This window comes from Phalacrocorax aristotelis, chromosome 4 (assembly GCF_949628215.1).
Source record: "Phalacrocorax aristotelis chromosome 4, bGulAri2.1, whole genome shotgun sequence".
Classification (NCBI taxonomy): Eukaryota; Metazoa; Chordata; class Aves; order Suliformes; family Phalacrocoracidae; genus Phalacrocorax; species Phalacrocorax aristotelis.
Genome location: NC_134279.1, coordinates 70848014 through 70874800, shown reverse-complemented (window position 1 = coordinate 70874800; position 26787 = coordinate 70848014). Strand labels below are relative to the sequence as shown.

Sequence of the window (26787 nt, the reverse complement as noted above, 5' to 3'; positions counted from 1 at the left end):
AAAAGAGATGCATGTCCCTGCTTATTTAGAATATTAGAGGGAAGGGAATAAGGCAGAAGGTGTTCTTGCAGTTCATGGGGTATAGGTAGAGATTTAAAACAGGTATGAAAGTCAGACTCAAGCATCAAGAAATAGGGAATTAATTTAAATAGTATAGAAGCTGTCGTCTAAATAGCGTGCATGGCGAAACAACCAAAGGTTGTCTTTGAGGTGTTATTCAGGCAACATGCATGGTAATGCAGTGTAGAAAGAAGGCAGTATACTGGAAATTGGTGACAGCAGCGAAACAAGGGAAGCTAACAGCTGCAGAAGTATTCCTTGTTAGAACAGTTAGCTGGGAACATGCAAGAAATAAAAGAATTACCTCCCACCCAAATTTTGTAAGTTCTCATTCAGGTGACAAAGAAGACAAGCTTAAGAATACTGTTGCAGTAAGAGCATCCTAACTAAAAAATACTTACAGCAGTATGATGTGTAACTGTGCAATTAACAAATAGTTGCTAATTTGGTTTTGATCTTTTCTTGCTAATATTATGTTCAGAGCTCCTTTATAAATGTGCATGGAGATAATACCATTCTTCCAAACAGCTTGTAGACTGGATAGGTACATATGGCTGTTTCAGCAAATCGTCTAATAAAGCAGCTAAAGAAAACTGAGCTTGAGCATGTGAAGTCGGAAAAAAAATGAAGAGCTTTTTCAGTAGCTCATCAGAATTATTAAATTCAGAATTAAGTGGTAAATAGAAACTGTATAGTTATGCAACACAGAAATTAGTCACTCAAGAGAATAACTCTTATTGATATTCTGTGTAATAGCCTTAATATCTTAAAGTCATTGCATACTTCAGAAATTATAATCTATTTAAATGCCATACGTTGCTTTAAGGGTTTTTGTAGTGTTCATTTCTTAATGTGTATTTGTAGACTAAAAACCTATTTCTAATTATGCATTACCCCTGTGCAAAATTTACAACAAAAATACTTCAAGGAAGGAGGAGCTGCAGTTTCAAGTTTATTTCTCCATGTGCCATGGTGGTCTTTAAAGTACAGACTTCGGGGTGACATAATGCACTTAGCCTCTGTCACCATTAGTTCATGCCTTCCATCCTCCACAGACTTCACAAGCTTTTGACATCTGGGTCTATAGGAGCCATTTAGAGCCTTCACTCCCTTTGACCAAAGAAGCATTTGTATATGGCAGGCAATCCTAGAGGCCATCTTCTCTGGACTTTCCCTGAAAGGGGCACAGCATCTCAGCTGGTGCCTTCCCAATTACATGGGATGGGTAATCAATATCTTAAAAGTATTAAATGGTCTTTGGAGCAATCCAGAGTGAATTTGGGGTTTGGCTTGTGACCCAAAGATGCCACCCAACGATGGTGGTGGTGTCTTTTCCCCTTGAGAGTCCTTTACTGCATTTTTATTTAAAATCCAGGCCTGAAAGAAATGCCAGCCATTCCCCAAGGATAAATGACACTAACCTGTGAGTCTGGCATGTAACTCAGTTTGGTTATATGCTGGTTTTTTTGGGATTACCTTTGATTTTAAACTTAAGAATTCAGAGCTCCGTAAGAGCCAAAACAGAAATCAAGGATACTCTGCTTGAATGGGTTGAAGTTTTGACACTAAATTAATTATATTTACCAATCGTTTAAAGGAGGTTGGAATTTCAGAGACAAGACAGCTTTCAGACCTCTAACTGAATATGGATTATCTTTCATTTGCAACAGAGAGCAACCAGATGCACCAAAAAGCCTGTGACAGAGTATCTCTGCTGGATTTGCTAATTAATATTGACCTTTCCAAATGAATGATGCGTTTTGTATGACTGGGAAAGAGGCAACTTGTTTTTCTTTTATGTGAGCTTTACATTTAAAATATGCTTCTTATTTCTGCATCTGGTCTCATGTCAGGTTTTCATCTGAGAGAAAGACAGCTGGCGTTCTCCCTTTTTCCATTGAGAGGCCACTGTCAAAGTAATGTCCAGTTCAGGCAAAATCTGCAAGGTTTCATGTGACAGGAGTGAAACTTCTCTGAGCTTCCATAATGATTTGACCCCGTGCTTTCATAAAGGCTTGTTCTCCTTATCCTAATTCTGGATTTATTTTATAAGCGTGCACTACAAAGCATATACTCATTGCTGATTTTATATCCCAAATGAAAAAATGTGCCTGTATCCTGATAATTTTGTAATTATGACTGTCAATAAAGATCTGTTACTACAATTTCACGCATGCTAAACTAGATCCTGGAAGGGATCCTTCCTTGTGCAGGAATCCCATTGAAATTTGGTAGAAGATTGCCTTTAGCATGGGCTCCAAAGCTTCCATTCTGCTCAGTTTGCATGAATGTACAATAAAGACATTTAAAACATGGCTAATGAAAATTCAAAAGTGTTCCTACGGAAATGCAGTTATGTCTATATAGTATTTCCTCCAGTTGTGCAAGCTATGTTAAAATTAAATCAAGAAGAAGAAAAAATCCTGATTTATGTACTTCTAGCTATCAAACAGTAAGAGGAAAGGTAAAAGCCTGAAGCAATGTTAAATGATTTATGATTGAAGAGGTGTTTCATTAACCCCTTTCCCCCAACCACATACAGATAAAGCAAATAATTGCTGTAAGATTGCTTTAATTATTCAGTCTATTAAAATTCCTGTCTTGTTTGCTTAGTTTTTAATAGCAACAAATACTGCTTTTCAATGTCTTGTGAAACCAGCATTACTCTTTCAAGATCCTGTTTCACTGGGGGAAAAAAACCCACTTATCCCTACCCTTATATATCAAGATTGGAAAGACTTATGAATGAATTTGGCTGTAGAGGAGTAGTAGTTTTATGTCCCATTAACCCCACGGGATTGCTCACAACATGTGGCATTAAACATACACATAAGTCTTTGTTAGACTGAGGTTTAAAGAGGCTTGATCTTCAAGATTAGCTTTGTGGTTTTTCACTTCCTTGCTCTCTTTAGCACCATTTCTTTTTATTAACAAACTCACTGGCCAAGTTACGTTAATATAAGCAACTCTGTAGCAAATCTCCCACCCACTGATCTTTAGCTATTGATCTGGTTTTGCCTTTCAGCACTAATGCACTGTCCCTTGTGGTTTGCGACAAGCTGCAGCAACTCACTGCAGATGGTAAAACAGATTCTTAAATATTGATTTGAGGCTCCACTTTTAAAAGCCATACTCTCTAGAGGTATTGATGAGAAGCCTGGTTTTAATGTTGGGTCATTGGATAAAGGAATGCTTTATGGTAGGTGAAATTTCAGTCTTGTGGTATGGAGTTAGCTTCAGAAACTTGCTTTTACTCAAAGAAGGAAAATGATGTGCAAGGGACCAGGGCATGAAGAGGTGCCCTCTGAAATATAAAAACAAATAGAAAATTGGCATATAAAAAGACACTACTTTTTCAGTTTAAACCAGGATAAAAAATTACAGCCTATGGTAATATAAAATGTTGAATAATTGTGGTTAGTTGTTTATACGTCATATAAAATAATTGTATTTTAGATTGCTTATGAAGGTGGACTCAAAAATTCCCACACAGGTATAACCGTATTAATCCATGTAGAACATGAAGGCAAGATTGATGCGTTAGCAGACCATCCTCATCTTGAAAGAGAATTTCTGAAGGAGGTGAATGTATGAGACGATTGGCTTAATACAAAACAATAAAACATTCAGAGATAGTGAAAGATGGAGTAGTAGTGGTAAATCAAACTATTATCATAAACAATGAAGCTAAAAGGCATAAAAAGACCATGAATTTCAAAGGGAGCTTTGCAATTGGTCTTGACTCACTTAGAATGAACTCAGGAACTCTTTAGTATGAAATCCTAAAGTAGATTTTAAACAGTGCATAATAATGACTATACCTGGGCAGACCAGATGTCCTTCTAGGCCACTAGTGGCTCTGATAGTGGGCAGTGGCAACATCAGCAGAAAATGTAAGAACAGAGCAAGTGTATAATCGTTAGCCTCTGCAATTTGCAGTTGGAAACTTGGGGTTCAGGGACTTTAGTGAGAGTGAACTTATTGCACTTAACAATACCTAAATGATGTTTGGGGTTTTTGTCCTTGAATTTGTGCAGTTACTTTTGAACCTGTGTATAATTTTCACCATTCACACTATCTTTCAGTAAAGTCTTTAGTAGCTTAATTAGGCAGGGTAGGAAGAACCATCTGCTCTGTACTTACCCTTTCCTAGTTTCACTTGGTGACCCCTACTTGTTGATTGGAAGAGACAGTGTACAAAGTGAACTGTCGTTCCCTATTCATCCTTTCCATGCCACTCCTAATTACAAACCCCTCAGTCTTTCCTAGGCTGAGGAGTCCTAGTCTATTTAGTAATTCTCTGCATGGAAGTAATTTGCTACTTCTAGTCATTGTTACTGCCCATTTTTCTGTCTTCTTGAGACCTCTACCACATTAGAGATAAGACCACATAGCTCAAGATTTGAGCACATCTTGGATTAAATGGCACAAAAATAAGAATATTTTCTGTGTTGAAGGATAGTAACAAGTGTCATGGACTTAAAAAAATGAATGTGATTAGTATTTTTATATAAATTCAGTGAAATTCAGCTTAGGTTTTTTATACTAAACTTCATGAAATATATATTGTGGAGCAAATCACAGCTGTTCTGGGGAATGGTGCTAGTTTCCCATCTAAGCATATTATAGTGTAGTTAATCTATAGTTAATTGTATTTATAAGATCTTTAGCATAGGATCATGTTTTGTGAGAAACATTTAATTAGTATAACCATGTATTCCAGAAAACAGAATGTTTAAAAGGGTTTATTTAGCTATCAGAACATATTTAGTTTAAGGTCATGCACCTGGGAAAACATAATCCGGGAGTGCAGCACAGACTGGGATCCACCTGGCTGGAGAGCTGCTCTGTGGAAAGGGACCTGGGGATCCTGGTGGAGAAGCAGCTCAACATGAGCGAACAGTGTGCTGCTGCAGCCAAGAAGGCCAACAGGGTGCTGGGTTGCATCAAAAAGGGCATCGCCAGCAGAGAGAAAGAAGTCATCATCCCGCTCTACTCAGTGCTTGTCAGGCCACACCTGGAGTACTGTGTACAGTTCTGGTCCCCGCTCTACAAAAAGGATGTGGACAGGCTGGAAGGGGCCCAGAGAAGGGCCACCAAGATCATCAAAGGACTGGGAAGCTGCCATACAAGGATAGGCTGGGAGAGCTGGGTTTGTTCAGCCTTGAGAGAAGGAGGCTCAGAGGGGATCTCATCACCATGTACCAGTACTTAAGGGGTAGCTACAAAGAAGGTGGAGACTCCCTTTTTACACAGAGTCCCATGGAGAGGACAAGGGGGAATGGGCACAAGTTGCTCTCGGGGAGATTCCGATTGGACACGAGAGGGAAATTTTTCACAGTGAGGACAGTCACCCATTGGAATAATCTCCCCAGGGAAGTGGTTGACTCGGCCACATTGGACACCTTCAAGAGTGGTCTGGACCGGGTGCTGGGCCATCTTGTCTAGACTGTGCTCTTCCTAGAAAGGTTGGACTGGGTGATCGCTGAGGTCCCTTCCAGCCTGGGATGCTGTGATTCTGTGATATTGGGTTTTGATCCTTTTGCAAGTTGCTGTGGCTAGTCTGTCAGGTTGGGTGCAATTCCATGCATTTCCAAGTACTGTTTTCCAGTACTTTTTAATCAGGTATTGAAGCCGTTTTCATTCGGGATCTGAAATGAAAGAGAGACTTAATTCAGATGATAAATTGTTTGGCCTGCAACTACATCTGTATTTCCAGGTCCAGTTGAAATACACTTTGATGTGTGTGTACGTGTGTAACCCAGAGGTTATCCGTAATAAGTCCTTACTTCAGCCTAACTGCAGCCTGTTTGTATGCTTCGATAATGAAAAGGAAAATTATTCTCCCTCTCTTGTTCCAGCATCTTCTCTGGCTCTGGCCTCTGTGGTCCTCTCCCTCCTCATTAACCCCACTGCCTCTTTTTCCAGGATTGCCAAAACTGTCTTCACCCATTTGTAGCTGTTAACCTTGACAGGAGCTGGACAATTTTCTAAAGCCATTTGCTGTCTTTGGAGGGAAGGAGAGAGTTATTTCATGGTGCAGTATTTCTAAGTAACAGCGCTCAAATGCTGTAAAAACAGAAGTTTTCAGGACAGGATGCAAACTAGTAACAATATCCTCTAGAAAAAACCTTTAATAGGTTATTTTTTGTTCATAAGTAGAAAGAAAATAGCTTCAGAGGAAGCTTTGTTTTTCTGCTATAAGGAATGACTTTTTAAGGCTGCTTATAATTTTATCCTATGAATGATGGAATTTCTTACCAAATCCGTGGAGCTGGTAAGCTTTCATCTTCAAGTTTTCCCTGGTTCTGTTTTTGTTCACCCCAGATAATCACATGTTCTGCAATAAGTGTAAGCATGATTCATCTTTGCTTTTCTTTTTAAATATATTTGGCTTTGTAATAGCAAAAAGTTGGTTTTATCTGTACTTCTGCTTTTGGTTGGCAGTAACAGAAATTTTCAAGGTTCATATCTTTATGCCTTAAGGAGTACACAGCATTATCATCAAGCGTCTTCTCCCTTGCTAGTTCTCTTTTTCTCTTTGTTTTGTTTACTGATATTTCACAGTAAACCCTTGCAGTTATCGTCAAGTGCACAGGCCGCGATAACAAAATTTTGCCAAAGCTTATACTCTGTTTCTCTCTTCTAAAAGCAGTGAAAGATTTGCTTAACTGAATACAGTTGACATTTCTTTTATTCCATCAATCCATTATACACTTACAAATTCAGGTCAAAAATAAAAAGTAGCTCCAAATAAACTTTCATTATATTAGATAGATAGCTTTTCTAACCCCTGCCCTATATTATCTCAGATATTGTTACCGCTTTCCCGTTAAATGGGTCATTTTTCTTTGTGTTTTTAAAAACATTATTTGTATTTGTATTTTGGAACCATCTGCCTCGCAGCAGTGCTGTGAGTGTTTCTGGTTTTATTTCATCCAGGCAAAGAAGTGAAGGTAAGAGGAAAAGGAGAAATGGAAGAAACGTTGAAAATTCAGCTGAGGCATTACCCAAGGTCCCATACTATAATGTAGAGAATCCTGCATACTCCTTGTGGCGATGATTTTTGGAGGAATACAGGATTTGGTATGCTATATTGGGTTCTGACACTGTGCCCACCATATGAGCCATTTTTAGCATTATTATTATTTTTTTAAAGTTCACATATGCCAGAATTTACACCCTGCAATGATTAAAGTTCTGCCCAGCAAACAAGATGCTAGTTTTCAGTGGTGCTAGAGTCTGGAGAATACCAGTGTCTTAATCAAAAATGTGCGTCTTTGGAAATGGAGCAATAAAAGAGAAAAACTTTTTATGAGAACATGGGTTTTTATGTTTTCTGAGGCTGAGTTATTTTTGGCTATTGTAGGAATAATGGTTGGTTGACTCCTAAAATACATTTTAGTTACAATTTACTCACTACTTTTTGGTGACGTGTGCACAGGAGTGCTGTTTGATTTATCACTTTGCTGTGTTCCTAGCTGTTTGATATCCCTCTTTCATAATTACGTATTTTGGAAACGGGAATATCGTACAGCAGCGAAAGGTAGCTGGCAAAGCTGAAGACAGTATCAGTGACTACCAAGTCTCTCTTGAGACCATTATAGTGGGATTTAAAAGCATGCACTCGCACCTCGTGGCCCTTGCAATTCATATGGTGTGTGCTGAGCAGAGCGAGACGTTCCAGTCTACACATTATCAGATATTTTTGGCAATGAATGTAAAACTACGAAACACTGTGTGTAAAGCTTACATTCACGTGCGTAGCCCTGATTTTTGTCAGCCGTTAGTTGTTGTTTAGAATTGAACTTGAAGATTGGGTTTTTCTCTTTATTGGATGTGTCCTGTCCAAAACACATAGCTTTCAGGTTTGTGGAATCAGGCCCATATTAAAATAAATGGGAAGTTGCAGTGGCAGCACCTACGACATGCAGAGTGCCACTCAGGGGTGTTAGTGGGAAGTGCCTGTGCACCACACTTTGTAGGTGCTGCCTGAGGTATCTGCTTTCTTTTGGCCAGTGTCTGGAAGAGAAACTGGGTGGGATGGACCTTCCCTCCACTCTAGCTGTTCCTGGCGTTTTTTTTTTCCACTTTAGATATTTGCATATATTTCTGCATGATAAATGCACACCCTAGAACCCTAGAGATGCCTTTTCTATTCACATATTCTAAAGAGAGTCTCCATGTCTACATTAGATCAGAGAAATTCAAGGAACACTAAGAATCTTTTTTTACAAAAGCTGAGAGTTTCTTTTCCAGCAGGTGGCCATTCCTTCTGAGAAAGAAGCATATTTTTATGCTGCAGTTTTTCTTCAGGATTCAGGAAAACAGTGGTGTGGCAAGTATCCTTCACTCAACCCATCCTTCTCTCTGAAGTCTGGACTTACTTCTGTGAAAGCTAGCTTGGTTTTTAACTTGTGAGCAGCAAGCCATGCAGAAGGGGATTGAACATTTTTATTTCCCTAAGCAGGGTTCCCAGCTTATCTATATATGTGCCAGTGGACTAAGGGCAGGAGTGGCGTCTTCTTTGGAGGCTCCTCTCCAACACTGGCTGTACTCAGAGATATGCTCAGCTTCCCTCTATAATCCCATGATATTTCTCTATTCCACAGTCCTGTCATCAAGGTCATATTTAAGCCTGAGCAGTGTCATGTGAAAGCTCAGCGCACCACACCATTTGTGATTCCAGTGTTCATTAGTTTGCAAGTAGACAGGTAACTTTGTGTCTTTCTTATAATTAGCACTGTGAAGGTTATCAAGAACAATATTAATGAAATTTAAATATCCTTTTTCATGGAAACAGTTATTAAGAAGTTAATCAAGAAATTAATCAAGGGGTCTAATAGAATTTGTAATAGAATCTCAGTAAAGTTCTGATTCCAAGTGCTGGTCTAACAAGATTTATTTAGATGTAGAAAAGTAACCTAGATTTGGTGTCTTGTGTTTTGGATGCTGATTGCCCCCTGGCATAAGAGTGACCTCCAAAAGGTAAGTCTGAACTGTAATGAACAGAAAATGTGTTTCCAGTGCAGGCTGGCAAACCTGATTTTGCAAATGGTGGGCTAGCACCACGTTTTCTCCTGTCAGCTTGAAGAGGCCAGGGTTGAACTGGAATTGCTTGCCGGAACTCAAGTCCAAGTCACATGGCTGTCACTGCTGCCCTGTTTCCAATTACTCTACTTGCATTAGCCAAACTGAATGAAGACTCTGCTTTTTTGCAGTGTGTGCATAACCTTATGTTGATATTAAACCAGAAATAGCTAAGACACAAGGACAGTGTATCTCACCTTCATTTTCTGAGGCCAATGCCTTGTTCTCGTTGCTCAGGCATATGCTGCTAGTTGCTAAGCTTTCTCTGTAGCACTGAGAGCTGCTGCTTAATTTCCTGTGACAATTCTGGCTTGGTTATGCTGACTATAGGAAATATCTGCAAAGAGTTGCTGCTACTAAAATTTCTACCACTATCTATCTTTCTGTAGTGATATGAGGCTTTCATGCCTGCACTAGTTTCTGCAGTTAATTAATCTAAGTCTTTCTAATACTTACTGTGGGAAGGATAGAAAAGCAATAAACAGTGCAGATAAGGGATGAAATGGTTTAATCTCATTAATTAACAAAATACAGAGTATCCAGGTACAAATATTACTCCTCTCCTAATCATTGGGAGTTGGATGAGACACGTAGAGCCAAGAAAATATATCTCAGCTATAAATGAAGGTATAGCTCAGTTAGTGTGGGGATTTTTTTTTCTTTCCCAATTTTAATAGCAACTTCACATCATAATTGGGAGGATTAAATTCCTGCCAGCCGAGTACATAGTTTGGACAGATTAAAGGGAAGAGGTATGAGAAATGATAATTGCTTTGTGCTCATCAGACTTATATTGAAAATCTTGACAGGATAATTACAAAATACCTGCTTTGCAGAGTGTCTAGGCAAATTTTTAAAGAGCTATTTAAAGTTCTTAATTTTCTGAAAAGTTTTTTTCCCCCTTTTTGAAATAGTTCATTACCATTTAGATATGTGGTACATGTTTAAATATAGACCCTATTCTCATGTGCACGCCTGGCTGCATTCCACTGCCCACCCCCAAAGAAAATTGCCCGTAATTTTTTGCATTACCCCACATACTTCACCCACGTACTCACCCTTAACTTTCAGCAAAACATTATTTCACCTGATGAAAACTGTAGCCTTGTTGCTTTCAACAGTCTGAATCATAGCCATAGATAAATTAATTGAGAGAGAAATATTCCAGTGGACTACACAAAAAACTCTGTTTTCACTGTGTCGCAGTTTAGACCCAGCCAGCAACCAAGCCCCACACAGCCACTTGATCACATCCCCCTGGTGGGATGGGGGATAAAATCAGGAGTGAGAAAACTTGTGGGTTGAGATAAAGACAGCTTAACAGGTAAAGCAAAAGCCACATGTGCAAGCAAAGCAAAACCAGGAATTCATTCAGTACTTCCCATGGGCAGGCAAGTGCTCAGCCATCCCCAGGAAAGCAGGGCTCCATCACACATAACGGTTACTTGGGAAGACAAACGCCATCACCCCAAACATCCCCCCCTTCTTCCTTCTTCCCCCAGCTTTTTATACTGAGCATGACGTCATATGGTATGGAATATCCCTTGGGTCAATTGGGGTCAGCTGTCCCGGCTGTGCCCCCTCCCAGCTCCTTGTGCACCCGGCAGAGCACGGGGAGGTGAAAAAGTCCTCGGCTAGTGTAAGCACTACTTAGCAACAACTAAAACATCTCCACATTATCAACACTGTTTTTACTACATAGCATCAAACTATCTACCACTAAAAAAATAAATTCTATCCCAGCTGAAACCAGGACAGACTGACAGTAAAAAGTTGTTCTACTTTCAGCACATTTTCATGCCTCATCACATGGCTTTTCTTCATGTGCTTTTGAAACTTGAAAATGACACTCACCAAATTGCCAATTTTCAAAGAATATTCTAGACATACATGCCAAAACCCTACCGATTTTGCTGAGAACCGAAAAGATCCCAAAAGCCTGACTTTCTACTAAAGCTCACCATATGAGTTCATTTGGATCACAGGGCCACAGGTACTTGCAGAAAGGCAAAAGAGTTGCTCTGGGCAGCTGGTAGGCAGAGGTAGAGTTAGTGCAGCCTTCCCAAGGAAGGATGAAGAAACTTTGGTAGTGTTGGCCTGTAACAAATGAAGTAGAGCCCACTAATACCACTTGTTTCAAGTTCCTGCAATTCAATGTGAGTCACCCAGTATCACTATCATATACAGTTGAACAAGGATGGCCAACCTCCCAGCTACAAGAGCTAGATTTCCCTGTATGGAGGTACTGTAAGCTATATTTCATGATTGCCTTCCTTGGATCGAGCAGCACACAGATCAGCTAACCAGCGTGTACCAGACATGACCAGTGAGTAGCCTGCAGACTGGCCAGCTGGTTCTGGCAACCAGGGCAGGCTTTGAGTAACCACCCTTCCCACGGACGCCAAGACTGTTGTGAGACCACATGTACACCCTTCAAGTGGCAGGGACACCTGAATTTTGGTTATGTCAGGAAACAGGATGTGGGGACCCCGGAAAGGATGAACTGCCTTGCTATAGGTAGCTGTAGTCAACTAACTGGTGCATTTACGTAATTTCCCAAAGTGATGCTTTGGGCCCATAGCTGTAAGGTTAATTACTGTAATTTTTAAAGCTTACAGTTTGTATATTTGTATAAAGATAAAAGAAGACATTAAGTTCTGGGCGTATAATTAATTCTATATCTTGTTCATTGGTACATTGAAGTACATTGTTTCACAAGAAACACGGTATGGATTGTACAATAGAGCATTTTTTTACAGAATTCTAATTCTAATTAGAAATTCTAATTCTAATTTCTCTCTTGCTTCTTTTTCTTTGAACAGTTTATGAAGAACCAGAAGACCCCAGTAACAGATCATTTTTTTCCGAAATTATCTCTTCAGTGTCAGATGTCAAATTCAGTCACAGCGGTAGATACATGCTAACAAGAGATTACCTCACTGTCAAGGTTTGGGATCTGAACATGGAAACAAAGCCTGTAGAAACATACCAGGTAGATATCTCTTATGTCTTGAAATGAAACAATATAAAAGCGTCTCTGTTCAGAAACTGAATGTTTTCCTAAACATCTCATTGCTTGGTCTGAGTACTGGCTGGCTAAGAGAGCTGCTAGTCGAGGTGATTGAAAACCTTATAGCGGCACCCTTGTAGCTGAAAAAGGGCAATTTCAACAGCAGTAAGTGGAGTCGGTAACACTCACTGTGAACTGGGCTCCTGAACAAACTAGTGCTTCAACAAGGGAAATAATCACTTTGGGGTGTGTTTTCAAATTATGTGTTTCACAATTAACATTTAAATGAAATTGAGGAAAGGATTTTGTGAGTTACTCCACATTCTGCTCCTGCTGGGACTGCTGAGAGTTTACACCTTTGTCATTTCAAAACTTTTGCTTAAAACTTCATCTACACGTTTCTCCCTTGTGCTGAGTTCTAGAAATAATCAGTGTTAAATCCTAACATCACCACTGACACAGCAGTTTGTGAATGCCAGACACACGCATCTGGTTGCCTGAATTCATTGTACTATTATCCAGACAAAATGCCAGTGGCTCCAGCCAGCGCTGAGTTTGTACTCTGACATCTGTTCTATTTGGCAATAGAGGGCTGAGCATACATTTTTTGACTCTGCCCTGAAGAAGGAAAATATATCTGTGACACAGAAACTGCTTGTTACGAAAACGCAATGAGAAAAAGCTGTTAAGCTACTACAGAAGAGCATGCAAAGTAGGAAAAATGTCATTTATGTGGCTCATACTGCTTACACAGAGACAGTCCTGTGACACTGCTGGAACAATCCCTTGTTGTCTGTGTCCGTATAATGGCCTGTGAGCTACAGGAGTTCAGAGCAACTATCATTAAGATTGGTTTTAAAATAACATGTAATGAGAGTTTGGTGGTGTGACTTGTCAAACAATCAAAGTTTGACATCAATAACATGGTGTTTAGTAGGCAAAGTGGGCACCAGTGGTTTCCTATGCACCCATTACGTTTTGGCGGATACTCTTCAGCGTCTCTTGTTAGCATTGGGAAGTCTGAGCCTGTACACCTTTAAAACTACAGAATTGGTTTTGCTCTGAAAATGGCAGTACTTGTAATGTGTTAGAAGTGTTGGTATGCTGTGAAAATGAAGTGGGAGGGTAAGGGTGAGACTGTTTTACATAACAGAAGCATATCTTAGATTTTAGGAACTTAGGTAATATATTATTTTATACTTATGCTAATGGAATAGGCAACCTTGTCCCTGGAGAGGAATAGCTGGTCAAGCCAACCTGTTTGTCTTGACTTTGACATCTGCTTTTATTTCCTCATGTAGGTAGCTGTGAAACAAGCTGGCCACCTTTAAATCAGTCTGACACCCAACAGTGGGGCCAATTAAAAAGTTATATTTCTTCATGCTAAGATGCGGAAAATGAGTGTAATATAATTTTTTATTGATGATTGCAATTAGAAGCTTATTAAAAAAAGAAAGATCCACAACAACAAAAACCCTACAAATATACCAGTTTTCTTGCTGCCTTATTTTAATCTGTGGATTGCATTTCATTTTCAAATACTTATCTGGTGCCTTGTAAAGAGTATACGGATGCATTGCTGAGCATTGCAGTGGACTAAAGGAGGATCTGGAACTCAGGGGTTTTAGGAAACCAGTAGCACAGGACTGCATAGGATTCACACAGTCCAACTGCTCTGGGCAACCTTTTGTGTTTTTCAACTACAGAGGGTAGAGAACTCTGTTCTTAAGAAAAAGTGGTTTAAATTACTCTTTTAAATAATTTGTCTTAGACGTATCTCTCTCACACATACATAAATCTCATATATAAGCTTGGAAATCTCTCCAAAAGTTTTTTGCGGTGGATCACCCAAAGGCAGAAAATAAACCTAACATTTTTAGTTATGTATCCACATAATTATGATGACATGTATATCTTTAAACGACTGAAAGATATTAATTAAAAGATTGACTTTCTTATTTCATCCATTGCATGGTAGCCACTTAGATATTGTCCAGCTGAGAGACTCTTGAAGAGGGTCACGATAGATTTCCCCACATGGTTGTAAGAAAGAGCAAAGTCTGTAACTGTACTGCTTCATTACCAGGTTACAATTTTAGTATCACAAAAATACTGAATTCCTCATGCAAGTTCTTTTCCTTGTCAATGCTGTGGCTAAAAGAATGCAATTGCATAGAGCAGCCTTGCTGAAACACTTTATTTGCTGACAATGATTCAACAGGATTTTCTCCTGTTTATACTTCACATCATAAAACAAAAAAGGGCAGAGTGTGGTGCACTGGACAGCGCTAAAAGAGCAATACAGTGGAACGACCAACGCTTCAAAGTTGCCAGGCAGCCCTGCCTAATGGGATACTCTTTTGATGCTGCCCAGGTGAATTACCCCAGCGGAACCATATCCGCGGCAACCAGAGGAGAACACATTCATAGCTAATAATAACTTCATCCACTTTTGGCAAGGTCCGTTGCATAGGGATTTGGACTGATGTGACGCTTACCAGTGCAATTCCTGATTGTGACAGTCCCAGTGAAATAGCTCCCCATGTAGTCATGTTGCTGTGTTAGTCTGGAACACAGAATTGCTAGAAAATTCCATGAAGGTCTGACCTAAAACAGTGCAGTGAAGAAAAGGAGAATGCCTTTTGTAATCAGTTAGGAATTAATTTGGTTGGGATTCAAGTACTATTCATATGTGGTAAGAACAATATGTAACAGACAAGGAAAATCTGATTTTACCCTCAGTTGGGAATAGCAGATGAACGTGCAAACAAGGTAAAATTTTTTTCTTCCAGTTAGTTTTTCACAGTCACCCTGAAGGTCTGAATGTGGTCAAATGTGGTAAAGGGTCCACATGAAGAGCAGGCTGGCTGTTCAAGGCAGTAGTGCAAGTTTGCAGTCAGTCAAGAAAAAAGGAGCTGAGACCTTGAAGAGATTAGCAAGAAATTTGAGAGAAGAACGTCAAAATGCTGTTTAAAAGAGCTGATAGAAAGGCAGAGCTCCAAGCTGTGGAGTTGGACACACTTTGCGAAGGGTGTATACATGCAGTGGTCATGACAGATGGCTGCTGGAAATGGTAACAGGAGGAAAACCTAGAAACGACAGTCAATGAGGCAAATGCAATCTACTTCCTTCTCCTGCCTTACCCAACCTTTCTATTTCTTCCAAGTGTTGGGAGCTCACAAAGATGATAAAGAACTCCAGTCCTGTAACAAATTACACTGCTCACTTAAAAAGGCTTTAAGTAAACCGAAAATTAAAGGATTTCATTACAGAGGGTGCAAGAAACTGCATCAGTACTAAAAGTGTTCTGACCTATTATTCACCATGATGAGGGTAAATGCATTTAATTGTGAAATGTTTTATCTGCATCTACCATTTGCCTGTTATTTGCTGTATAAAGTATATGTTCATATACAACTCAGTGTTCACTCATCTATTAATGAAAATTGATCTATGACTAAAATTTATGATCCTTAATAACCTTATGTTACAAGTATTCTTAGAATACAATTTGGCAACTGAAAAGAGGTTAGTTTAAAGAAAATATAAGTGAAAGGTCATTGTCCCTCGTCTGGTCTTGATAGAAGTTATCTTACTAGAAGAAATGTTTACGCCCTCAGGCCAGAGGAAGATGCTGAGCGTCCGTGAGCAGGAGCAGTCTCCCTGGACTTGCAAGAACCAGTACCTCTGTATGCCAGAGCTAAGTTATGCCCCTCAGCTATCAGACTGATATGTGTGCTCCAAGAGGCCATCTATACATCTTTGTTTTATAGTTTCTACAACAGCTAGAACTAAACATCAGGAGTGAAAGTGCATGAGTAAATTCATCTAGGCAGGGATTTTCTAGCTCATTATTTCCTTGTGGAGTGAAACCAGTCATCCAGAAGGAAAACTAATGAAATTCAGCAAAGGATTGAAACAGTGTGCATGCGATCTGTCTCTTTATGATAACCCTTGTTCAGCAGAGATGTGTGGCCCAGAGGAGAGGTCTTCTGCTGGTGAGTCCCACTTTTCAAGTACGCAAGTGAGAATTTACAATGTTGGTTTTAAGTCTCAGCCGAAAAGGAGATACCCTTGGGCTAAATTAGTGTTCTAATTTGCAGCCTGTGCAACTGCAACCTTATACTGTATTTGGCTTCTGAAATACCTTACCCAAATATATGTAATACCATACGCTACAGTTTCTTTTAATATAGCCAAGTTCTTTCTGCCACAACAAGTGAGAGTCCACTGATCTTGGAATATGACATTTTTGTTACTATTTAAATTAGATTTCGTGCACATTAATTAGCACATCTAGGGTATCAGCTGGTGAAATGTCTTTGGGAATTAGGCTAACACTGAGCAAATCACCCAAGCAGGAAACAAATATGTTGAAGAGGGGTGGTCTGCAGCCTGCCAAGGGAGGTATGCTTCATGCCTTCCTGCAACAATAATTCTGTAGCACCTGGTTAATTGGGCTGTGGAAAAGTACAGATAGCTTCTTTAGTGTTTAAATGCAGTATCTTCTGCAAAGCTACCAATCTGTGCAGTATATTTTGAATGTGAATGTGGGAGATAAAGTGGGGGGGTGTGTGGGTGTGGCTGGTTGTGGAGTTTTACATTTTGTTTTATTTCAAAAGTAACAACAGTTGTTTTCATTGAAATAGGTCCATGATTACCTTCGGAGCAAGTTGTGTTCCCTTTATGAAAATGACTGCATCTTTGACAAGTTTGAATGTGCGTGGAATGGATCAGACAGGTAATGCATCCTTATGTCCATCACTGTCTTCATTTAGGTCCCATATGATGAGGAACAATCAGAAAGTAAAGTGTTACACATGGTTATTTTCCACATCAATTTACATCTTCACGTATCATTGTTCAGGCTGATAAAAGGTGTTTGAATATTGGTGTGGTTGTGTCTCTGACCTCATTAGACATGATGTATACTTTGTTAATCTTGGATCATGCCTTAGGGAAAAAAAAAACCCTTCAAATTCTGTCCATTTTTACCAAAATCATAAGTAGGCTGCAGAAGTTAAAAAGAACGCTGCCAACTTGCACAGCCCCACCAGCACACTAAGGAAGCTGTGTGATCCTATATTTACACATGAGCTGCCTCAGAAATCCAGTTCATTTACTGGAAACAGGGAGCGAGGAACGGCAGTGACAGGCACCCACTGATTCTCCACAAACTGCTGCCACCTTCCCACTGACATAAATGACAGTTTCTTCTCATACCTACCCCCATCAGAGCAGTCCCTTTCCCTATGCACTGAAGGAGTGGTCCTGTTTTTTATCTTGGACATAATATCTTGTTGAATGTTTTCATAAGAAATATTGGCACAAGTCAGAGAGTGTGAGTGAGGATGAAATGTGCTAATGCCATAATGTTAGCGAGTGGTGGCAGTACTTCGGGGAGCAGGAATATGGTACAGGAAGAACTGAGCAGCCGAGAGGACTGGAATAATAAAAATGGATGGAATGCAAGAGTATAATGCAAGGTGAGGATTCTAGTTGAAAGAAAACACAAACCTTCATCTTATCAGTTGGAAAAAACTCACAGGGACATTCGTATACTAGGTGACTGTGGAAGGGATTAGCAGTCTACAGAATGCATGTGAAAGAGAGCACAGGAGCCAATTTTGAATGGCACACAGTGACTTCTGGCTCAGCAGAGCTAGGAGTCAAGAGGCAAAAGTTTGGCACTCACTGAGAGCCTGGAACGGTGCCTTCGGCAAACATAGCCTCACATTTGGGAAAGAGAAAAATGGTCTGTCTTATTGCATTTGAAGCAGGCCTGCCCCCCTAGCTGGGCAAGGACTATGAAACAGTGTGGGGCAGCTGTGAAAAAGGCAAATATGACCCTTGAATGGGCAAGACTGGATATCCAGCAGAGAAAGGAGTAGTGGTGACATTACGTTAGGGTCTTATTCAAGGACCTTTGGACTGCAGTTACACATTCCCTGTCCCTCATCTCCAAGGTGGATGAACTAATTGGGCGAATAGACAGCTGCCCTAAAGAGAGGAGAGGACAGGAGTTTGATTTTGATCAGCTTAGCAAAACAGAAGCCAAGATGATATCTGCTTTAGTAAGTATATCAAGGAGTTATACATAGGGAGGAAAACATGAATGATGACATAACAGCAAATAGGTATTGAGTGACAACAGGTAATTATAGCCTGGAAATTAGAGGTAGTTCATACCAGTTCAGACAGTGACAGTGTGGAGTAGTCTTCCTGTCCTGAGTAGTGGAGATGTAAGAAGCCCAACTGTTTTGATGATGATGCTAAGGAAGTTTATGAAAGCAGTTATATGAGACACTGGTTAAAATGACAAGTGTCTGAACTTGGAAGTGCAGATCAAGGTCTCTTCCAGTTGTGTTTTCCACAAATACGGATAAAGTATAATGCTGTACACTGTGCAAGGGTCATCTTCTCTTTGGACTACTTTCCTTTGCTCAGTTGCTGTACTTGCCCAATGGAGATATTCTGTCGTTACTAAGAAATAAAACTTTTACTTTGTATCATTTATTATGCAAATGAAACTATATACTCCCGTTATCTCTGTTGTCTGCCTGCCAAGGTAATGTTTTCTGACAAGGATTAACTCAGCATTGAGTATCCCCTGTGATACAAACTACTGGCCATTTAAAATGACACAGGTGGACCACGCTGGGCAAAATCCTCCCCAGATCGCTGTGACTGCAGCTGGGGCACCCGCTGTTGTGGAAATGGCTTTGATATGGTCAGATGGTGGGAATGACCCACAGATGTTTTAGAGGATGATCCAGGTTTTGGAGCTTTTCTCTGAACCTCCCAAACCCATGCATGAATGGATGTTTTAGCAGAGGGTTGTCTCAGTACATCGGTTACTGCCTGTTGTGGTTTAGCCGGTGACTCAGCCCCACACAGCTGCTCGCTCACTCCCCCACCAGCGGGATGGGGGAAGAGAATCAGAAGGGTAATGCTCATGGGTTAAGATAAGAACAGTTTAATGATTAAAATAAAACAGCAACAACAAAAATGCAATGGAAAGGAAAACAAGAGGTGCGATACCCGGGGGGGAGGGAGGGGGGAGGGGGATGAACCACTGAAACGAACCACCCGCGACACAGCCGCTCACCGCCCACCGACCTGACACCACCAGTCCCCGAGCCGCAACTGCCCCTCCCCACGCACCAACTGCCCCGTTGGCAGTTAATATACTGGCCATGGCATCACATGTGATGTGATGTGATGTGAGTGAACAGCCCATTGGCCAATCAGGGTCAGTTGCCCCTGCCATGGCCCCGCCCCTCCCAGCCCCCTGCCCACGCGGCAGAGCGCGGGAAGCTGGAAAGGTCCCCGACCACCACAGGCACTACCCCTTCTCAGCCAAAACCAACACACTGCTTGAGTTTGGTCCTACTGGAAATACCAAAATCAAAGTCTTTCTTGGAAATATGGATGGTGCTGATCCCTGCCTAAATCTGGCACAGAAGAACAGCGCAATCAAATAACTTAGATATTGTCAAACTTTGACAAAGCAAGGGCTTTTCAAGTCCTTTCAAACCATTTTGGTTATCCTTGATGGGAATTCCCAGTGTGCTGTACAGGATGGACAGCCACGTGTTCCCGGGCCCAGAGTCTTTCTCCTCTAGTTGAATGAAATGCTGCCATCCTCGTTAATGTGGTGAGAACACTCTCCCGAGAGTTGCCTGGTAATAATAGAAATATTACTCAATATCAGGATTTAAAGTGAGCATAATATTTTCTTTCCTGCTTGGCAGATCAGAAAGATCAATGTAGTGAGTACTTATTAAGTGGGAACATTAGATTGTGGGGCTCCATGTATTGTACTGCCCAGACACTGGAGCGCTGTTAGTTGTGCATAATTACCAAATCTGTCACTAAACACAATACGCTGCTCTTGATTGTAGGAAACTGTTGAGTAGAGTAGCTGGCAACGTTTGACAAAAGATAAGGGTTCTCTTTAATCTAGTTGTTTCTTTTTAAGAGTCAAATGTATCAACACTGATGTTCATTTTTTGATGAACATTCACTCTTCTGAGCTTCCTGCTTCTGTGTATTGTATTGTTTTGCCTCACACTACAAGGATTCTTTTTTTTTGTGGATCATAATTTAAATTATTTTTGGGTACCAGTAACTCTTAAAAAACAGTTAACTTTAATAGTAAGGTCACTTAATTTGATCCTTTTGGTATCTTATTTTTAAAAGGACTGTGCTAAAGGTAAGCCATGGCTATTAACAATGGTACTCTTAAGAGATGCTGCAACACTGTATTTATATTATTAATATGTATACATAACGGTAATAACTGCAGTTCCAAACATGTTACTTTCATCTTTTGCAGACTTTAAAGCTACAATGCCAATTTAAAGTGGCAGGACTGTTCAGTTAAAAATGAAAGCATATATATCATTTGGGTGAAAATATTTTTTATTAATTTTTGTCATTACTAAGGAGTTAATCTAGGCTATGATAGAACCTGATGGTGAGGCTGTTTACAAAAAAAATCAATGTACACGAGCTGTGATTAGAACGTGATTGATGCTCAGTTTCTCCAATGAACAGGAACTAATACGATCAGACAGAGCCGATCTCATTTGCTGAAGGGCACATTAATCACTATGTACTTTGGCAGCAGCAGTGGTCAGGGGAGGGAGTCAAGCAGGGGTCTTACACTAATTTAACCAGATGAGCACATATTATCTGTAGTTGGGTATATTACACTAAAATCATGCCATCTTTATTGTATATACATCATTATATGACTATCTAGAATATGTGAGCCCTATTTATACAGATTTAATATAGTTCTTCCATTTACTTCCAAAGCCAGGTCTTTTAATAATGACCCACAAGACACTGTTTGCTTCTCAGTGTCAACCATACGCATTTTGTTATTTCCGTTTTACTGCAAAGATTAGCACTTATGGAGCTGTTTGAGAGTTGCAGGAGAAGCCAGTAAAAGGGAAAAAATAGTGTAGTAATTCTACATGATAGTAAGTGAATACCTTAATTACTGTTCTTTTTTATTTAAGATTTCAAATGAATGGGTGTATGGGAACCCTTCCAGGGAGACTTCTCAATACCATCATAAGTGATATGCTGTAAGCAGATGAGTGAAGTCACATACAACTGTTCAGTCAGTCCTTTCCTGCTGAGCTGTCATTCATCCCACTGAATATCCGTCAGCCGTCACTCTAATCAGGCGGAATTGGCGGGTCCCAGTGGATGAGATGTTAACAGTCTGTTCCTGTCTGGCAGCACGCTCCATGCTGGAGAGCTAGAAGTCATCATTTTGTTCTCAAGGCTCGGCATGTCAAATATTAGCTTGGAAGGACTGGAGGATCCCCTGTTCTTATTCCCAGTCTTATCCCAGCCAGCTGTACTGGAGTGCCACAACACTGTATCCGGTGTCTCACGCTTTCCCATCGGCATGCTCCCCAGGAGGTTTACAGAAGTTCCTTCTTTGTGATAGGGAGTCAGTTGCTTCGATCAGCACAAAATAAAGGAAAATCCCCCAGTATGCCAGCAGGCCCCCACTGTTTGCAACAGCGCTTCCTCCTTTCCCTTTGTCATAATAAATCTCATTTTTCATTCCCATGAAAAAAGTTTTTGAAGAGTTTTCCTAGAACCAATCCTTTCTTCTCATAAGGTCAGCTTGTCACTAAACCAGACTTGCTGAGCCTTGCTTTTTAGTCCCAGGAGACTGCAGATCCACTGTTCTGCACTGGTACACATGCTGCTGAAATTGAGGGGCTCAAAATATAATTGGGGAGAAGGTTTCAGGTCAAAGAAATGGTCCCTTTTTATGCTGGGAGCCTTGAGGGACTCCTTTGCAGAGATTTACAAGGCAGGCTCTGGTGGAAGCTGCTCTGAGTCTCCTCCCTTCACACTTGCTTGGAGTGGATGTCGTGCCGCTCTTGCCAGAGGGAATGAAGTTCTGCTGCCACATTTGCAGTGAGGGACAGGCTAACAGGGCTGGTTTAGTTTTTCTATCATCCTTAAGCCTGGCATGCACTGATCCTTGAAGCGTGCCCAGCCTTAGTCCTGTCAGACCATCCCATGGCTTCCATGGGCTCTTGAGAAACAGTGGAGGGGGGAAACTATGCCATGAGCTGGATTTCTCCAGACAATAGAAATCTGAAGGTAAAGAAAAATTTCAATGCATCTAGAAAGACTAATCTGGGCTAGAGCTAGCCCAAAAATTGTTATAAAAGAGTCTTAAAAAAAAACCAAGAACAAACCACAAAACAATGTGAAACAAGTATGGTTTGATTTTTTAAGCAAGCCTTAATTCCAGCTGATGTCCCCAGAGTTTCAGGGCAAACCCTGGCATCCAGGAAGGCAGCTGAATGGAGCAATTTTGATAAAAACTGTTGCATGCAAGGATGGCCGCAACATGGATAACATTTAAGAGCTTGGCTTGCAATAAAGAATTCTGAATGAAATATGGGAATAACAGATATGAGGAAGACGGAGATAACACCATTTCTTAGTGACTGACATGTTTGATGAAATCTCAGTGCCCAAAAAATATTGTGGAAGATCTCATTGAAGTTTAGTACAAATGATGAAGTCCTATTCAGACGCCCTTGAGGTTGGTGAAGTAGGGAATTTGTTGATTTTCCAACAGAAGCAGAACTTTAGAGAGGGAGGCCACATACTGAAGCATTTCATTTAACAGAGTCATTACCCAAACCAAAATATTAAGAGCCAGATGTTTTAAGGTATTAAGGTGCTTAAAGATGCTGGAGCTGTCAGTAATTTTAGAATGGTGCTGTAGACTCTAAAACTGGCTCTGAATTAAACATCCGTGGTACAACTACTGGTTGTCATGTTCAGCCTAAAGGAGAAGGTGAGGATGGAAGCCCAAAGCCCTCAAGGGCTGAGCAAGTTGTCTGGGAGAGTAAGCAAGACTGGAGGTAGTAGGAGATGGCAAAGAAAGGGTAAGCAGTGAGACCTCCAAGAGTAAACTGAAGAGGTGAGAGGGAAAAATAAGGAACAGAGAAAGGGAAATAACAGAGTGAAGCTAAAGGGACAAAACCGAGCAGGGAACAGAGGATAAAGCTAGGGAAGAGACATCACTGGCAGGAGAGAGAAGCAGATAGAGTGTTTTTTAAAATCCAAAGAGCGGAGTAGAGGGAAATGGAAAAAGAGGAGGGGAGGAGGAAGAGGGTGAGGGAAAGGAAAACCTAACTGGAAAGTGTGGTAAAGACCAGCGTCACGATTGTAGGGAAAGAAGAAGAAAAAGAGAACAGAACGGCAACTAGGGAGGGAGTAAGAAGAAATAGTAAACTATCATAACATAAATAAGAATAGAATAGAATAGAATAGAATAGAATAGAATAGAATAGAATAGAATAGAATAGAAGAGAATAGAATAGAATAGAATATGTATTTTTAAATTAAGTAATAAAAGTGGGATTGGACTGTACTCAGGGTTTCTCCTTCCCCTTTTACCTTCTGTAAGAATACATTTGTCCTGCTTGTAAAGAAAAAAAAATGAATAAGACTTTGGGCTGTGGCAACCCCACAAGGACTGAAGTTTGGCAGTGAGATGCCTCAGATTGTGTCATTAATAAGCAAGAATGCCACAACGTCTGTGCAGGCTGGATGAATTAGTAGCATTTTGTGTTGTCACTGAAAACACACACGCTTGAAGAATTGTCAGAAACCCTCAGACCTTGCTTGGAGTAGCTCTAAAAGAGAAGCACAGTGTACTGTTTGCTCTGCAGAGCGGCACCATGTGGAGAGGAAAATGTGTTCGTCTCGTGGGGCAGCACAGGAGGGTTAGCATGGAGCTGTGAAAATGCATTTGGGGCCCTGCAGATGTGGGCTGTTGCCTCTCCTTCCAGAGCACTGGCTATGCTGCTGATGCATGAAATGTAGGCAGTGGTAGCCATGTTGCTGCCATTGGGTTTTTTTCCTGCTATTTGCTTTTCTTGCCTTTTTAAAATTATTTTTTGAAATCCTGCTGCCTGTAGGTGTGGTTGTTTGAGCTGTGTACAGTCTATCAGCAGCTTTACTCCAGCCTGAGCTGTCAGTACACTGCTCCTCAGGGTGCACTGGAGTGTGTTCTGCGTCCTAAATACCCTTGCACGGCTAAGATGACGGTACCTCCGACCATGTGTAGCAGAACTTGTAAACCTGCTTTCTGAGTAAAATTAAAGGTGGTTGGGCAGAGCTTTTCCAGGCTGCTCCCTTACACACCTATGAATTAGTGTGGGGTGTTTTGGGTGAGGGGCTTCATCTCGTTTCTTGAACCAGCCTCACTTGCAACGGTTTTGTGCAAGGACTTGTCATAATGCTGCTGTGCAGAGCAGAGTCTGGAAATACAGAACAGACTCTTCCTACACTCAGCTACAATTTTTATTCTAATATATATATAAAATTCTCCTTATCGCACACATTCCATTATTGTACATTATATTTTCCTGAACGGGAATAAATTGCAGGCTTGCATATAGTTCTCACTCTCTTTTATTGTTATTTTAAGCAGCAGGTAAGGTTATAATCCATCTGTGTTTGTGACCTTGAACAAGAATGGGCACTTTCTCATTTACATAATGCTATTTTCTACTGAGCCATTAAACTGCAGAAAAACAGGACCAGCGTGAAAAGTAGTCATCTACATATGTTAAAAAAAATAACTGCAGTAAATCCAGCCAAAGAAAGCAGACTTCTAAAAACATGAGAGAGTTCAAGAATTTAAAAAGCAAATGGACAGCAAGCAAAAACCTGCTAAAATAAGATTCTTGACAAACATGTCTCTGTGCCTTTGGTGCACTGGTACTCTGCCTGCATGACAACTGCTCCCCTGACAGTTCCTGCCTTCATCTGAAGGGATGCTCCTCATTCCCCTGGGAATCACAGCACTGCGGCCTGTGGCACAGGGTGGCCCAGCATTATGAACCTATTTCAAAATATTGCCTGGGGGGAAAAAAACCCACAGTACTCTGCTGGGCTGTTTGCATCACAAATTGTTGTGTGTTAGCGCTGAGATATGAAATAACCTCGCCGTTTTCATGTGTGAATAACCATTACAGCAGGAGCTGTAATGACAAGGCATGGTGATTTGGAAGTAGTGAAACGTTAGATTTACTGCTGTTGATTCAATTTCTGAAATGGGCACTAATCTTGATCAATAGGCTTTCTGCAGCTTCTGGGATACATTTTATCAAGCTGTCACACTGACTCTTTTGGTTTTTTAGCTTGTGAGATTGTTAACTTGTGCCTTACCAAGCAGGATTGTGCTCAGTCTTTGCAGGTGGGGAGGGGAAGGGAAACCTCACTGCAGTCAACCCAAGGGCAGGTTCTGCTTCTGCACTCTCCCGAGCAGAGAGGCAGCTCCGTGCCAGGGCTGGCTGCAGCTGCGGATGGACAAACGCCTCTCTTGCCCATCCCTGAACAGAGCAGCAGAGCAGTGGTACAGCCAGGGGTGCGCTGCCTGCAGACCTCAGCAAAGCAGCCTCTTGACAGGGTGAAGGCTGTGGGTGAGCTATTGCTGAGGGCAGTGCATGCTGGGTCTCTGTGCTATGCCTATCTGATCTGCAGCAGTTCCCTTTAGCGCTCCAGGAGCGGCAAAAGGCTGGGTGTGGAATCAGCTGTCATCCAACCCCAGTATGCCATCAGCAAACGTGGAAGCAGGATGGAGCTGGCAGTCGTGCTAGTGATTCACAGTGTAGAAATCCAGCTCACCCACTCTAGGTACCCTACAGGGGCTCTGAAGTGAGCAGAGCTGCTGTCAGTCAGTAGCTGTAGTGCGAAAGCAGTTAGCTGCACAGCCCCCATTTTTGCGTTTCTCAGTATATTATTAATTTGTATTACAGTAGCTTCTAATGGCCCCAAATGAGATCAAGGCAGCACTGGCTGGAGGCTGTGCATATAGTGTAAGACAGCTCCTGAATCCAGGAGCATCTAATCTAATCAGCTAGTGAGCGCCTATATGATAGAGAGTATAGTTTATGCCTTGTTCTCCCATGGTTACATGTGCCGTGGTCCCTGGCCAGTGTGCTGCTCAACGCAGATTCCCCCTAAGTGGGAAACAACAGCCAAGTGCTGAAGCAATGTAATGGTCATTTGAGATGGAGGTTAGTTTGTTATACGCACAGCACGGGGAATATGCTCTGTTGGGCTGTACTAGAAAGGCAAATAGTTTCTGATTGCCTGAGTCTTAGAACTGTACAGCTTTTCCTGTGGAGATTTGACCATTCGGGGCGGATTCCCCTTCCAGAATGGAAGTTCAGAAAAACACCCTATTTGGGGCTGAGATAGGAGAGCAGAGTGTGGCCCTGGCTTCAGATACGGAAAAAGTTCACAGGGGATGAGCTTTCGAACAAGGCTCTGAAACCATGATTATGCTAATCCAATAACCTAAGGGCTGTGGATGAAATTCTGAATTCATTAAAGTTAGTGACAAAATATCCGCCCCTAGGGACTGGGAGAATGAAGCAACTGGCAATCCATTATTTCAAACTACAAACTGATTAATGGGGTAATTTTTATACAGATTGAGGTATGTTTTCTGTCCCTTTCTCCCAGACCCAGAAATCTATCCTGACTTGAAGCTTCATTCAGACTTCATACAAGAGATGACAGAATCCTGTTTATCAATGTCTTTATTTTTAAGAAAG

The 26787-nt window shown here is 41.0% G+C and overlaps 1 protein-coding gene across 7 annotated transcripts in view; it reads left to right on the top strand.

The window, feature by feature from the left end:
* Positions 1 to 26787, top strand: part of PPP2R2C (protein phosphatase 2 regulatory subunit Bgamma) — a 204063-nt gene that overhangs the window by 173721 nt on the left and 3555 nt on the right. For all 7 annotated transcript variants that reach the window (XM_075091905.1, XM_075091908.1, XM_075091912.1 and 4 more), the window contains 2 exons: positions 11973 to 12142; positions 16810 to 16901. In XM_075091905.1, the coding sequence (XP_074948006.1) occupies positions 11973 to 12142; positions 16810 to 16901 (262 nt within the window). The remainder of the gene's footprint in view (positions 1 to 11972; positions 12143 to 16809; positions 16902 to 26787) is intronic.